General features: G+C 42.0%; 1 protein-coding gene across 2 annotated transcripts; it reads right to left on the reverse strand.

Moving 5' to 3' along the window:
• Window positions 948–16,383, reverse strand: MATN3 (matrilin 3). Of its 2 annotated transcripts, XM_021392321.1 has the most exons (8): window positions 15,937–16,383; window positions 14,115–14,684; window positions 11,277–11,399; window positions 11,067–11,189; window positions 9,834–9,956; window positions 7,894–8,016; window positions 3,647–3,754; window positions 948–1,457 (listed from the first exon to the last, which is right to left on the reverse strand). In XM_021392321.1, the coding sequence occupies exons 1-8, from the start codon at window positions 15,983–15,985 to the stop codon at window positions 1,402–1,404; spliced, it is 1,275 nt and encodes a 424-aa protein (XP_021247996.1). In that variant the 5' UTR covers window positions 15,986–16,383; the 3' UTR covers window positions 948–1,401. The 2 variants fall into 2 exon arrangements, with proteins under 2 accessions (XP_021247996.1, XP_021247997.1); XM_021392322.1 differs by lacking the exon at window positions 9,834–9,956.

The following is a 16,389-nucleotide window of genomic DNA, read 5'->3' on the forward strand; positions in this document are numbered from 1 at the left end:
AACTGTAGCTGAAAGGCAGCAGATGTGTGGGGACACTTCACGGAATAACGATGACACGCCAGTCCAGCAGCCTGGGAAGAGTTTGCAGACTCATTTTCAATTCTTGATGAAACTGTGTCCCCTGTTCATCTGTGCTATTTAGAATTTCATTCCAACTTAACATTACTGGACAGTCATACCTGAAGGCTCCCTCATATATACAGCTTTTCATTCTATGTTACAATTCCGAACACAAGTACATGAGAGAATAGGATGAAGCATACAGTGTTTTTTCATCCTACTGAAAGATCTTCAGCTTTTCACTCTTTTTACATTTCGTTGCTGTTAATGAGGTGAAGCTCTGTCCAACAGCATTCACTCAAAAATCGTACATGCTAAGTGAACTCCCGTCCACTGACTTTCCTTGAAACAGTTTGTTATGCTCAGGGTATGACATGAGCATCACTGTTGTTACAGCATGTCCTTGGCATACCAACTCTCGATTTAATACTTTGTGTAATTTAAATATAGTTTTAAAACCATATGTATGATTGCACACACAAGTGTGCAGAATGAGTGGATTTCCTTTGACAGAGAGATTTGTTGTGCAAGCCCAATGGAGACCTGTAGTCCCAGGAGAGCTTGTGGAATGACAACAGCACTGACTGATTGCTGACGTAACTCTTGCAGGATAAAAACCTTAATGTAGAGCACATATTTTATCCTTCCAAGTCCAGAACTTTGAAATGACAATTAGTCTTCTACAGGTATTAGCAAGGAGTTGTAGGTTTCAAAATCAATCAGTTTTTTTCCAACTGTGTGACTCAGGAACAGTGTCCTGTTTAATTATGCAGGTTTCTGTGATTTATGCCTCTTATATCTGTGAGGTTTTATTTCCTGGTCTTTATTAAACTATTTCATAATACACATACTTTAAGTTGTATTTAAAAAACCACTTCCAACATCAGTGTGCTTGATCATACTTTATTTTATCAAAATAAGTTACAAGACCCCAAATTACTTTCCCATTTAATGCACAGATTCCATAGGCACACTTTTACTCTGCCTTGCCATTTCACAGTTTTATATGACGTGAATACTGTACTCATTCATTTTTTCCTGTATTTCTTTTAAATAAGACAATAAAAATGCAGTTACTGCAGAACAGAAATACCTGCTGTACTCCTTGCAGTACAGACCAAAGCAGGTATAGGTGGCTTTATCATTACAAAATGAATGTACATGAAGATCCTCAGGGTCACTGTACTTTCAAGACTGTTGTCTTCCTGAAATCTTCTTGATGCTTGCCAATAATAATAACCAACTGCTGTGCTGTAAGCTGCGCAACAAAATAAAGCTTGCTGAACACAATAAAAAGAATTGCTTATGAAAGATCATTTTGAAGGTAAGTAGAATGCTGGCTCAGACAACCTGCTGTCTGTCTTGATAGGCTTGCAGCTTCTGAGACACTTCATCTAGTGGTCAGGTGTTAAGGGTGATATAATGAATAGCTACCAGGTTTGGTTTATTTATAATCTTTCTCATTACTGCATTTCACACAGATAAACTGCTTTCTAAGTGACCTCAGTAGGTGCTTGAACTAGAGATTTCAAAACGTTTTAGAGAGCTGTTAAGATCAAGTAACTCAGCAAATTTTCTTTACAGCCCCATTTTCTTATAAGGAGTTGGAGCTAGTGACATTTGGGTCTGAGGAGCAGCAGATGATAGTCTCCACTGCTTTTTCCAGTTTGTTTTGAGAGGATGCGAAAGATACAGATTGCCCAGCAAAGAATTACTTCGAAAGAAAGCATCAGTTCTTTGTAATAAAGTATATTCCTAACTTGAAACCACCGCTGTCTTCTTTCATATTAGTGCTTTGGGTCAGAGAGAGTCTGTTCTTTTGAGATAGAGACTCTACTACTATTGAGATTACAGTATAGGCTTAATTATCTTGACACTCAGTTTTAACTGCTTACACTTCCTGGAATGATATATCTAGATTGCTCCAAAAATAATACCTCCTATTTATTTCCATGGAAACTACAACTGATACAAAGAGCACAATAGCGCTATTTGATAGAGCATATTATCAGCTACAAAATGCTATTTTTCAGCTTGGTCACCACCATTAGTTGTGCATTTTTGCCAGCTATGAACAAGAGCCTGCATGCCATGCTCATAAAAATCCACACCAGCACAAGTAACCCACTGTCGCTGTCACCACTGCTGAAATGCACCACCCACTGCCTCAGTGAGCTCACATCCACTGTTTGGTCTCCAGAAATATTCAGCAAGTGTCGATGAATGTCAGTGGGTGCTGCTTTTGGAATATGGAGGAATTCAGTGGCACACCACTGCTTCATACACATTTCAGATGCCGTTTTGTCACACTGCCCCTCTGCTGCCATCTGTTACATGGCAACAAAACATAACGTTGGGAAGGTTCAACCTCTACTGTCATCCCTCCAACATCCGCCTCTGACGTTGCGGGCCAACATCATAAAATAGGACACATTGATTTTGGAGCAGCCCTCATACTTTAATCCAAGGAAAATCAGATTCTTCCCTTCACCTTTCCAAAGGAGATGAACTCAATTCTAGGTTCCCTAAAAGAAGAGGGATTTACACTTAAACCTATAAAAATAATTTTGAATTTGTTCAAGAGCTGGGAAACTCTTGTGTCCTTGGTAATAGACTTAATTTACCTGTACAAATGTTAATATAGAAAACTTACCAGTATCCTGCTTTGATTAATCCAAAGTATCCCCCTCATCGTTATTCTGAATCTCTAGTTATCTGAATGACAACCACAGACTTTGTCCTCCCCTACATTAATTCCTATTTGAACAAGAGCACCTTTCACAGAAAAACAAGCATGCAGTCTCAGAAGTTTCCAGTGCTGCAAACCTACCACAACCCTTGGTAAACTGTCACTGTGATCAACCACTCACACTTTCAAAAACTGTGCCTTATGCTGAATCACAGCTTGTCCAACTTGCAGTCAGCAGTTCTTGTCATTCCATCTGAGGACATTTATTCCAACATTCAGGTTTGCTACTACACCACAGAATTCACCACTTTCATTTTTCCTCCCACATGTCTGTGAAATGTCTAATCTGGGAGCCAGATACCTTTCTCCTCTCTGCCGCAATGCAGTGAATGAAGCCAGTAAACGTTGAGGCTGGGTGCTCGCCCTGCCCCACAGCCCTCCCTGATATCTCCCAGCAGTTGAGTACTAACAGGCTAGCAGTTTTTTCATACAAAAGAGCTTGTATGCCAGCTTGGAAGCCGCAGCTGGTCAGACTGCTGTCATTCTGCCTCTGATGGGCCCTCAAAAATGCTGGGACATACACAAGCTACTAATAGGAGAGCTCAAATGTGAGCATTTGCTGTCAATGTCACCTTGAAGAATTACAAGTAGAGCAAGGTTTGAAGTCCAACATAATGAATATAGTCCAGGTAAAGTGGGGTTGTGCATTTTGTCTGTACCTTGTTAGGAAATGTGAAAACATAATAGTATTTGCAACACCTAAGATTTCACTCCCGAAAATTTGTACAGTCATCAAGAAAATGCTTTTGGTTGTGAGGTGTGTACCCGCCCGGTTTCAACCAAAACAACTACCTTTGAAATACCAGTAACGAGCTGAACGCATGAGAAAAAGGATATATTTTGTGGACAGAGCTTCGAGGCGCGAGGTGACTGAATCCTGCAGTGCAGCTATGGCTTCACACTTACAGGCCTCTTCATTTGTTACAAGACTGCTTGTTGTGGATCCTAAGAGAGAAAACTGCATTTAGAATACTGATGAAAATATTTAAAAGCCAGGAAAAGGCACAGTGAGTTGAAGCCAGACAGCAGCCCAGGGCAGGTGGGAGGGAGAGGTGACGGAGATGGAGGCCATCTTGTAGCTAGAGACACACGTGTCATACCTCCAGGAGCAGGGCAAGCAACAGAGAGCTCAACTCTAACTGAGAAGGAGGCTGGGAGCTGGCCTACCTACCCAGATGCTCTTGAGCTTTGTAAATCAGACCATTATGGAGTAAAGCATGAATACAGGCCCTACCCTGGGGGTATGGACCAACCAGCCTCTTCCCATCAACTCTAGTCACTACACCAGTTCTCTCTCTCATCCAGAATATCCCCCACCCCAAAAGTTAGGGCACACTGGGAAGTGGGATGAGCATGCTCAAATGCTACAGGCTAAGAACCTGCCGTTCAGGCTCTATCTTGTAAGAAGCACTTTGACCATCCATGCAGGAAGGGCACTAGCACCACATTCTATTAAATCAGCTATAGCATAGGCCATGATTAACTTTTTGGGCTTTTCTTCAGAAGAACCTGGGTTGCTGATGTCAAACCTGGAACACAATGCCATTTGGGATGTCTATGACACAACAGGTAAAGCAATTTCTTAGAATGCATAAATGGCCAAAGTTAATCCTCCAGAGAGCTTTGCAACCAAGCAGAACAGCATCTAGTGATTTTGTGTACATAAAGAATTGATCAGTGTCAGAAATCAATTGGCTTGGATCAGTTTATGAGATGTGGGCAAATCTAGATACCTAAGTATCTAGATTGATACAGAATTAAAATAATTGATTTTGCCACTTTGTAAATAATACAAAATATGAGGAATATGTGCAATAATTTTAAATAGTAAGCAGTAGAGGTTCAGCTAAGTCATCAGTGTGTTTGACCCCACAAGTACTCTTTTAACACTGGCAATATGCATGCATAAGGAGTATCACTCTTCATTCATCAAGAGATATGAACATCAGTCCACTCAAAATCACAACAATGTTCCAATTGGTCCAAATGAATTTAAAATCCAGCAGGAAAGTGCAGCAACACTGATGGAGAAACCAGTTAATATGGAGGAGTGGTAATCAGCCTCTTAGGAAAGACAAAACAAACACTGCCATATTTTGTAGTGATTCCATTTAATCTGTTCCAAGGCCTTGCCCTAAGGCTTACTGAGGACCAGGGCCTCAGCCTTCCTTAAGAATTCCTTTTTTTTTCCATAATCCACCACAAAACATGGATGTTCACAAACCAAAAGGCTGAGAGAAATGATAATTTCATAGTAGCATAATGAAATGGCAGGCTGTGAACTCTTAGTATATGAAAGGCAAGTTAACTTCACCTACTCCATAAGGAACATTGTAAGGCAAGATGCACCACAGTTGCTGCAAGTTAAGAACAAACATATCAACAACAACTGGAACACAGCTACTATAATGAGGTTACCATGTCTGTCCAAGACCAGAATACCAGTTTGACCAGCAGGTCCTGGTTCAGCCATACCAGTCTCCTGTCTTCCTTTCCTGACTTTCTCCACCTGGGTATGGAAAGCTCTTATGCTCTAAGGAAAGATTCCTTAAAGATCTGCCAGCTCTGCTCCACTCCTTTGTCCTCAAGGACAGATTCCCAGGGGGTTTTGCTGTCTGATCCCTGAAGAGCTGGAATTTGGCTTCCTGATTTTACTCTTTGCATGTCTCATATTCTTTAAGAGAGTGGATTCTATCGCTGGATGGTCACTACAGCCCAGGCAGCCTCCAATCCTGATGTCACCAATCAGTTCACTTGGGCTGATGAGCAACAGTTCCAGCACTGCATCCCCTCTGGTGGAGCTATTACCTGACTCAGGAAGTTATCCTTGATACATTCTAGGAGCCTCCTGGATCGCCTACAGCTCACCATGCTACTCTTCCAGGAGATGTCAAGGTGGTTGAAGTTCCCCAACAGGATGAAAGCCTGCAATTGTGATTTCTCCTGTAGCTGTAGGAAGAAGCCTTCATCAACCGGCTCCACTTGATCAGACAGCCTGTAGTAGACCCCAACCACAAAGCTCCCTTTGTTGCCTTGGTCTCTAACTCTCACCCATAGGCTTTCAGCTTGCTTGTGGCCATTCTTCAGGAACAGCTCTTCACACTCTATTCTTTCTGTAAGGTAGAGGCAATGCCTCCTCCCTTCCTTCCTTCCTTGCCTGTCCCTTCTGAATAGCTTGTAGTCATCAATAGCTATATTCGAGTCACGGGAATCATCCTACCAGGTTTCAGTAATGGCAATTACATCATGGTTTTCCAGTGGTATGGTGGCTTCAAACTCCTCCTGTTTATTTCCCAAGCTGTGTGCATTGGTGTAGAGGCAGTTAGTTGGGCAGCTGGCCTTGTTGCCTTCTTGGTGGATAATTCTTTAATTCCTTTGAAGTATTTACCTTTAGTCTCCCTGTTGCCTTCAGCATCATTAGATGCAGCAGGTCGAGGGCTCCTGCTAGCACCATGTCTCCGTAACTTAGCTATGTCATCTTGCACCTTGTCATAGGCAGGCTCACTATCACCCCTTTCCCCTTCAAAGCAGCCTCTCAGCCATGTATTTATCAGATGGGTTTTCCTGGACTTCTCAGTATCTCTCCTTGCCACCAAAGGGATAGAGGAAGACACCACCTGCACTCCTACACCATCTACTAACCACCCCAGTCCCCTGAAGTCCCTTTTGATAGCCCTCATGCTTCTCTCAGTGACTTCATCAATGGCAGCCTGAACTATCAGTAAGGGATAAACATTATTTTATATTCTCATATTTATATTCTTATATTTATAACACCTTCTACACGTTAACATGTATAACAAAGTTCTACTTTGTTCTTTTCAGTTCTTTCCCCCATTCCAGTGGGAAGGGGGGAGAAGTGAGTGAACAACAGTATGGTGCTCAGCCACGTGCCAGGTTAAACCACAACAGCTTGCAAAGGCACTGATAGTAGATTATTCAAATGTTTGGGTTTTTTTTCTCCAGATGTATAAGTTCATCAATGCTAAACAAATTATGAGAGCATTCTAGCAATAAAACAATAGAAGTATTGTACCTGGATACAATTTCTCTAATTTCCTAAATTATTTTGGTTTCTCTCTTTATTTACCATGCCACTGATATTTCCATTTTGCAAGGAAACTGATGGCCGCTTGAATTACAGAAAACGACTGAAATACTGAATTTCAAAAGTTTGTTCTTTCAGCATTTCACTGAAAAAAAAAAAATCTGTAAACAGATTCATTTCCAGCAGTGCAGAAAATCATTTGTCTCAGAGCCAGTGTTGAAACTGGTGTCTCCTTGATTCCACTGAACACGTATTTGTTCAGCTCCCTTTTTTGGAACATCCTGCCAGCCTTATGGCCAATGTACAAAGAAGAGCTGTTCAGAATTCAGCTGGAGGAAGGCCAGTTCAAAATATCACACCAGCACGGTTGGCTTCCCATTGACTGCCAGTGAAGTTTGTGTGTTTGCATTTAAATTCTCCAGTGGCAAATACAGATCATCTTTGGATTATGTCTGTTTTAACCAAATTACTTTTCCATATGGCAACTGTCCAAGAGTAGCCTGAAGCCTTCTGCAGAGCTTCTGTGAAAGTTAGAGCCTTCCAGTATTTGATATTCAAAATAGTGGGCAATTCTACTGCTCGCGGGATGCCCATCAAATCATAGAAAACATGCTAGTGTTCTTACACTGTACTTATGTTTTAAGTCCAGACCTACAAAAATCAACTCGTTTTGGCTATATCCACTTCTTTTATACTTTGCTCTTACACAGGTCTCTAGCCACTTCATGTAATGTCCAATTATTCCTGCTCTGAGCAGCAGTAGATCAGACAAGTCACCACTTGAGGTCCCTTCCAACCCAATTTAGGATTCCACATCAAATGCCGCAGAGGCTCTGCAAACAGGGTTTGCTGACTACAGAGTGATACAGAAGGAGGAAATGTTAGACAGTTACTAGCACTGTAACACATGAAGCACATTATATATCCAGATGATGCTGTAAGAGGATAGGGCAGAGTGACATACAGCTGTCTTATAGCACTTCAGTGATTAGGTGGGGAGAGCAGGGAGGGACAGGAGGCAGCAATCTGGCCTTACTTGAGCAAGTCTTCTTGTCTGGATTCAGGATATAGCCCTCATAGCAGTCGCAGGTATAGAACAGATCGTCTCTCACGCAGACCTGCTCACAGTCGTGCTTTCCAGGTGCACACATGTCGACAGCTAGGAAAGACATTCGACAAGAACATTAAACAACGCCCCAACTTCAGACTGTGTGTTTGGCATTAGCAATTCCCTTTTGCCACCATATCCACATTTGGATTAAAACCAGGACATTTTTATGGTACATCAGCAGGCCATTAGCCACAGTAGAGCACAGAGAGTGTGTTTTTATCTGTCTGTCAGCATCACAAAGTTAACACGGCTTTTGGAACTCCAGCAACACTTTTTTTTTTCATTGTAACAGATTGCAAAAGGAACTGAACTAGCAGTGACCCAGTTACAAAATAATTATTCAAAGGAATTTCGGAGAACGAATATCTGGATTTTAAGAGAGCATTTGGCATTATTTCAACTCCAATTAGATAAGACACTGTTTTATGGAGTGAAAAGACCATAAGCAGAAGAGTATACAAGGCTGCTCAAAAAAAAAGAAAGACGTGGCAACCGCTGCCAGTTACGAAGTGGGTACTTTATGTGTGAGGAAGATCTCTTCTGCCAAATTTAACACGTCAACTCCAAAAGAGCAAGTTGAGGAGTTCCTATATTTGGGTATCTCAGCAGTACAGAGGTTCTGTAAGGCAAAAGTAACTGAAGTCAGAAAGAAAGAAGCAGAGACAGCAAGAAAAGAAGCAAGCAAGCAAGCAAGGAAAGGGCCTCTCCTGGATCTATGCTATTTTTATTATATCTGAAAGACTCAGATAGTTGAGAAATCACAAGCAGCTTGCTGCAAAATGACACTGAAGAGGGAAAAGAATTAAAAAAGCAGGTATATGGGGGAAATACTCTGAAATTTGAGTTGGCACGGGGATAATCACTGCTATGAAAGGAGATTCAGGACTAGACTCACAAAATGGATGCCTCACTACATTCACATTCCCTCACAGATGTTTATTGCCTCTCCATAATACCAGCTGAGAGTTAATCTTTGGAACTGTATTTACAAAATCAGTTCCTGAACTACACTAGAAGAAATACTAAGAAGAGGAGTTTGCTTCTTTGAGATGTGAGAGCTATGAATTAATCAGAGAGATTTCCCTAGGAATTTCCTGGGATTGTAAACATGGATTTGTCACAGCAAGTATAGTAAGGAAAGAGATTATGACAGAAGCGGAAAGAAGGATTTTACAACAGTAAATCATCGTTAAGACATTCGAGGAAATGTAGAGTGAAGTTCAAACCCTAATTGAGTAAAAATGAAACAGAATAGATGTTAATCTGTACGTACTATGCATTTCTGTATATGTCCTTATGTACCAACAAGATCTATGCTTCCGTTCTCAGCAAGAGACCAGCATTGGGAAAGACCATTTCTCTCCAGCCCCTGGAGCTCTAAGGCTAGAATATTTTTTTAAGGTCCAAACACATCCACCAAGAAGAATGACTACAGGCTCTAGTCTGTCTTCAGCACAGTCCTTGCTCTTCTTCATCTCATTCCCACAGCTTCATTATGCTGGTTTGCTGAAGTTACCTGTCAGAGATAGTGTGTATCGCACATTCCCATCAAAAATACCATCCTTCTCAGCTCTCAGGTGGATATGGCAACTCATGACCCAAGGGAATGAAAATATTGTGAAGTCTCCAGGGAAATACCAACTGACATCTTAATTACAGCAATTATAAGTCTCCCAGAACTGCAGAAGAGCCAGAAGTCTCAAATCATTACTGGAAATGTGAAGAAAAAAACAGAAGTTGCACTGCGCTTTTAGGAGTTGTACAGAAACTCCTGAATAACTATCACAAAAAATAATGGAAATTAACCTGACTCAGAAGAGTACGTGTTCTTAGCTGAACACAGTTTTTTCTTGACCAAGTCTTACCTGAGCAAGTCTTCTTATCTGGATTCAGAGTGAATCCCTCAAAGCAGTCGCAGCTGTAGGATCCATCGTTTCTCCGACAGACTTGGGCACAGTCATGTCTTCCAGGCGCACACACATCCATGGCTGTCATGGACCATGTTTTAGAGAGGAAAGCAATTAATCCCTCCCAGACACTCAAGCACTGTAAATACTTGAACATTTATAAATATAACTTAATCAGGATTCAAAACGGGATTCAACCAGCACCCCACCTACCACATTATTTTATTAAGCTGCAGACAACTGAATTCAGTTCCTAATTATTTAATGCAGGAGGCAGATATCTGGGCTCCAAGATTGCTGCACCACATCTCACACAGTCTGATTTTCATTTGCAATTTTGACTGCTCTGAACAGCCCCATGACAGATGAAGCTAAAGCACCATACTGAGATGAACAATAGCCTGCCATGTTGCTGTTAAGTGAGAAAGAGTGATTATGTGCTCTCCAAGGGAGGGAGGCACTTACCAGGCTCAAACTTCTGGATCTAAAGGAACAACTCCAGGAAAATATTTGGGGAAAAAAGTTTTCCTAATAGTCTAACTTCTCATGGTGACAATTCGAGGAGTAAGTAAGGAAGAAGCTGCTTTTGGCATAAGACTGGGGTTGCTATACTGTGGAGCACTGCATAGCTTATGAGCAGCAACCTTCAAAAAAAAAACCACACCTGAGTTTTGACAGGGAGATGGAGAGCTTAGGGGAAAATCAACAGGTTTTAAGTTCTCTACAGAATCAAAAAGTTGGAAGAGACCACTAAGATCGCCAAGTCCAACCATCAACCCATCCCCACCATGCCCACTGACCATGTTCCTCAGTGCCACATCTCCATGGCTCTTGAACACCTCCAGGGATGGTGACTCCCACACCTCCCTGGGCAGCCTGTGCCAATGCCTCACCACTCTTCCAGAGAATAAATTTTTCCTAATATCCAACCAGTGGCACTCACTCTCCTCCTCTCCCAGGGTCAATGTTTATGAAGTACCGTGAAGGTTGTACAGCGGTAGGTAGCAACAAAATACTTTTTTATTTTTTAATCGAGAGTTTTAAAGAAAAGTGCAATTCTACTGACATTGGAACTAAGGGGAAGGGCTTCAAGAGTTGACATCTACAAGCAATTTTTCAACCAGCAACAATGAAGAAAATATGTTCATATCTTCGTGAGTTTCATATACTAACATAGCCTTTAATTCCTACCTGAGCAAGTCTTCTTATCTGGATTTAGGGTGTAGCCTTCAAAGCATTCACAGACATAGGATCCATTGTTACTCACACAGATCTGATCACATTCATGCCTCCCAGGCGCACACACATCTACAGCTGCAAAAGGAACATTTTTTTATACATTTCTATTTGGAATCATCTCAGAAATGGCAAGAGTTAATACATTTACCAAAAGAGTAATACCTGAGCAAGTTCTTTTATCTGGATTCAGAGTGTAGCCTTCATAGCAATCACAGAGGTAGGATCCACCATTACTAACGCAGACCTGCTCACAGTCATGGGTCCCAAGTGCACATGTGTTCACAGCTACAGAGGGCGTTTTCAGAAAAAGCATTTCAGTTATCTCAGGGGAAAGAAACACTCATTAACATTTCATGCTTATGGAGGTGTTTCAGATCTTGCGCTGTTTGCTGGATTAGTAGTAGGAAATCTCAGCGCTGTGTCACCATCACAACAGTTACAGGCATCTTTCACAACATTTTATAGCCTTGTAGAAAGAGGTCATGAATGACACTGAAATAGCTCCCCACAGAAAGACAGACTGATCTGCAGAAGGAGTGTTGTGGGGAGAGAGAGATTTTGAGCATTTTGGCACATGGGTTTTTGAACCAAGGGGGAAGGCTGCAGGTGAATTCTCACTTCAAGAGTTGGCATCTAAAGCAATTTTTCAATTAGAAGCAATGATGATTACTCACAGAAAATACGTCCATGTCTCCATGAGTTTCCTATATTAAAGCAGCCTTTAATTACACTGGACATGGGAACTTGGCAATAAGAAAGACCTTCTGGTTTAGCTTGCTAAGCTCTGCTTACTGGCACACAACCTGATTTATGAATTCCTGCTGCATTCAGAAAAGAAACCTCTCATGTAAAATGAAATGTGACAGCACAATAAAATAAATTAAATGACAACAGAAAGAGCATCAAGAGTAGGAAGAACAGGAAAGTAACTCAGGAGTGCTAGGAGAACAGGCCATAAGGGATAAAAAGCATCCGTGCAATGCTGCCCTGTATAGGAAGGCTAGATACTCACTTCAACTTAGATGATCTTTAAATGACTGTATTTAGATGAGATGAAAAGGGGGAGAAGGAGCGGGAGCAGAAAAAAAGAGGGGGTGGATAAAAGGGGAAGGAAAAAAAATGGGACTAGGAAAGAAGACAGAAGCGAAAGGGAAAAGAAGAAAAATGGAAAGAGAAGCCTGTTGAGCTATTACCTGAGATTTGACTTAGATGAGTAGTAACAACGTGGATATGGAGTACTGGTAAAAATCCAACTCCGCGGCAATAATGGTGAGATAAGAAATAACAAACGAGAATGCCTGAATCTTCTCATCTATTTCTGAATGTGAATTAACATTCCCAATTTCTAAAATGTGGAAGATTGAGATGTCCTCTAATAAGGCTGACTGAAAGCGTGCCTTGGCAAAAACCATCTCAAACTAACTCAGCATCTTTTCATCCTGTTATGACCTTGGGAATAAAAGAATTCATCTCAGTGCCTTATGACCAAAGTCTGTGGGTGATATTTTCAAGCACAACTGAGAAGCTCAGATTCAAACGGTCAGATTTTTGTGGCAGGAAAGGCAAGTTTCCACTGACCTTGACATCAATTCAAGGAGATTTTCCATCTTTGGGATGGTCTCATGCTGAATGATGCTCTCAATGCATCAAGGACCTGATCCTGGCCAACATTTCACCCCTGAACATTAGTTTTCTTGTTTTCAGTTCACCCCACAAACAATCTTGTTTGGCTTGGCCAACGCAAAGAACCTCCTAATTGTCACTGGTGAGTGCAAATTTCTGGCTGTCCAAAAAACAGCATGGAGTTGGAAAAGACCCAGTTTACCCACACTGTCTTACAAGACTGTCTTAGATTCGCTTGGCTTATAAGAGCCTTTTGAGAAATTATTCCCCTTACCCCACTCCTGTTCATAAATCCTACAGAGCCTGGCTGACTTCATGCAGTAAACTCAGAGTTACACTGGAAGTAGACATGAGTCAGCTCTCTTTGGTAAATCCTCCAGCTTAGGAGAAGTGTAACTGCTATGCCTCAGCACAATAAACGGTAATTTTAAGAACAAGAAATTTTTCTTTGGTGCTATGAAAAGCCTCACTTTGTCTAGAACATAGGTGGAAAATTAATGCTATTTTCACAGCACTCGTACCTGCCCAGCTAGGGGGGAACTTGTATCTTCTAGCTATGAGGGAGAGGATGTGGTCACAGCAGCAACACAGTGCGATGTCAAGCCAAACCTCAAGCATTTCCTATGTTAATTAATGGGCAAAGTGTCCTGCCTACAGATGGTCCTACACATTTATTTTCTATCTAGAGAAAGAAGTCTATTCACTCTAAATGTATTCAAAAGATACAACGGGAATTTTTAATAGGGCTCTGAAGTAACGAAGTAACACATTCTTGTCAGCCAAGTTCCCAAAGCAATGGCTGCTACGTTAATTCTCTCACAACGTTCTTTACACCTGATTTCACCCATTTCTTGCTAGAAATTTATTTTACAAGGCATTTCCTTCAAATTTTACTAGAAAAATCTACTACATACATGCCTTTTTATTTAACGCAAAGTCACTGTTTTTTGTTTTTTTTTGTGGCATAGGTGTTTTTAGGCAATCCTAAATACTCCAGATACACCATAGACTTTTGTTGATGATAATAGCAGCCCATCCTGGCCTAGCATCACTAGTATCTAGCCCAAGCCATATACACATGCAGCCCCCAAGTGCTACTGAAGCAGCTCTGTGTCATAATCAAGTGGCAGAGGAACACAGAAACATGGCATCAGTCCTGTTCCCCGCATGGTAAGGTTGCTATTCAAAATGAAAGGTCATTACTTGGCCTCCACTGAATAGAAGAGTTGACTTATTTGCTCAACCAATGGCAAAGGAAATATGTAAATACGATACATAACACTCCCCAATGAGAAAAACTTCTTTCTTAGGGAGTGGAACCACAGTAGGAGCCAAAAGGAGCCAAATTACACTACCCTCTTGGCCTGAGCACCTTACCACAGAATGTCTCTCGGAACTTGGATGTCAGCTTCTCAATCACACCATAGGTCTCCACATAAAAGACGTGTTCATCCAGCGGCTCACTGGCCATGATCCTCAGGGACTGCATGTCAGCACGGCCTACCCCCACTGCGTAGATCTCAATCCCAGCCGTGCGGGCGTTTGCTGCCACATTTTCAACCTGGTCTTGTGGTCGTCCGTCTGTCACAACAATGACCACCTTGGGGATATTGAAGTTGGCTGGCCGGGTACCCATCTCCTCAGTGAAGACTTCATCCATGGCAGCTTGGATGGCAAGGCCAGTCATGGTGCCAGCAGACAGGGGCTGAATGCGAGACACGGCCTCCTTCATGGAGGCTTTATCAAAGTAGGTCCGGAGGGGAAACTCTACTTTGACAGTGCTGGCGTAATTCATGACTGCCACACGGGTTGTTCTTTCACCAACATCCAGAGTATCGATCATTTCTGACAAAAAGATTTTCACTTTCTCAAACTCTTCAGGTCGGACGCTGCGGGAGCTGTCGATGATGAAGACGAGGTCGAGGGGCCGGTTCTTGCAGGCAGTGTCTGTCAGGAGGGAAGGACAGCACCTCGATCATCTACCACTGCTGGGTAGATCAGAGCTCCCAGCACAGCGAGAGCTGCAATGGCAATGTACTCGTACCAGACAGATATGAGCACCTTCATTCCCAAGGAAGAGGCTTAAAGTTACAGTGAGCAACACATTCAGCATTCTTAAATATTAATTTAATGCGGTTGAGAGCTTTGAAGCATTAAAAAAGTGCACTCGAGCAGACAAACAGAAGAGTAGCATTTACTTCCTTTTATAAAGCCTGAATTTTTATAACAACAGAAATAAAGTGGTAAAAAAAATGAGACAGATTACTTAGTGGTCAGATTCTTACAGTATTTGTTAGCAATAGTCAAAATACAGCCGAGTAATGATTAGAAATTATTTCTTGTTTGTAATTCCCAAGTCAAAGCACACAACAAGAAATCAAGATGCAGAGGATGCTGTAATAAATACTGTTGTTACTGCTTTAAAGCTTCCACAGCAGAGAAAAGAATGAAGTTATTACTCATGAAGCTACTTTACACGTAAAAATATACACACATATTTGTAGCTTCAAGAATTCCTCATCGACACAGAAATCTGGGCTGAACAGAGACACCACAGCTCAGAGCAAAGACAAGCAGCATTGTTAGGAAAACTCATAAAGAACCAGCAGCAGCAGGAGGTAACCTCAGCTGTACGCTCTGAAACCCTGTCCTGAAACGCTGACATTGACACAACTGAGTTTGCCACCAAGGAATGGATTGGTACTACTGGCTCAAGAAAAGGAGACAACCCAAAAGCAAAGTATTCCTACAAAACAGATGTCCCTGCTGAGCAGCACGTTAACCAGCAGAACGCTAAGTGTTCAGGCAGCCTGTGCACACTCCCTTAGAGTGTTCGGAGCCTGACACACTTGTCCCAGCTACTACCAAGTTGATTTCTATTATTGCATTATAGTTAAAAAATAAGTAAGTCAATCCAAGTCTTTTCAAAGTAGAGGTGAAAATGTTTTTTTTTTCCAATGCATGAAAGAACCTTCTTCTGTGCAAGTCAGAAGGAAGGAAAAAATCAAACTGCACAGCCATGAAGCAGCACGAGAGTTGGGTTTGCTTTGGGACAGAGAAACAGCATGAATCGTGGACCCCATCCAGCATATAATATATACTTCTACATGCATCCCACAGCTCGGTGTCTGCATGAGCATTCGGAAGCAGAGCTTTGTGACCCTCGTGAAGCTCAGAAAACATAAGGGAATGTTAGTACCTGCATGTGCCTCTGAAGATATGAAAGAAAAAAGGCACACAGTGTTCATCCTACAAAGAAAAAGGTCAAAAGTGAGATTTGTAGGTAAAATAATTATCTTTCTCAGATGAGGGAACAAAACTTTTCAGAGCCCAAGTCCTCCTGAGTCTGAAATAGAGATGTTTGGAAAATTCAGTGGGTACAGATCAGGTTTTAGGGGGAAGGCAAGGAGAAAAGGGTGAAGGGGAAAAGGAAAAAGGGAAGGGGAAAAGGAATCACATAATGTAAGATTGGAAGGGATCCCTTGAAGTCAGCTGGCCCAAGCAGTTGGCACTTGTGCCTACAAGCATCGGGTCCTCGGCACCCAGCTTTCCAGCAATCCCGTACAGGAGCAAGCACGCGGCAAGCCCCGGGAGAAGCCAGGGCAGGCGGGGCCCGCAGAGACCAAGCAGCAGCGAGCAAAGCAGGCAGAGA

Source organism: Numida meleagris, chromosome 3 (genome assembly GCF_002078875.1).
Source record: "Numida meleagris isolate 19003 breed g44 Domestic line chromosome 3, NumMel1.0, whole genome shotgun sequence".
Lineage (NCBI taxonomy): Eukaryota > Metazoa > Chordata > Aves > Galliformes > Numididae > Numida > Numida meleagris.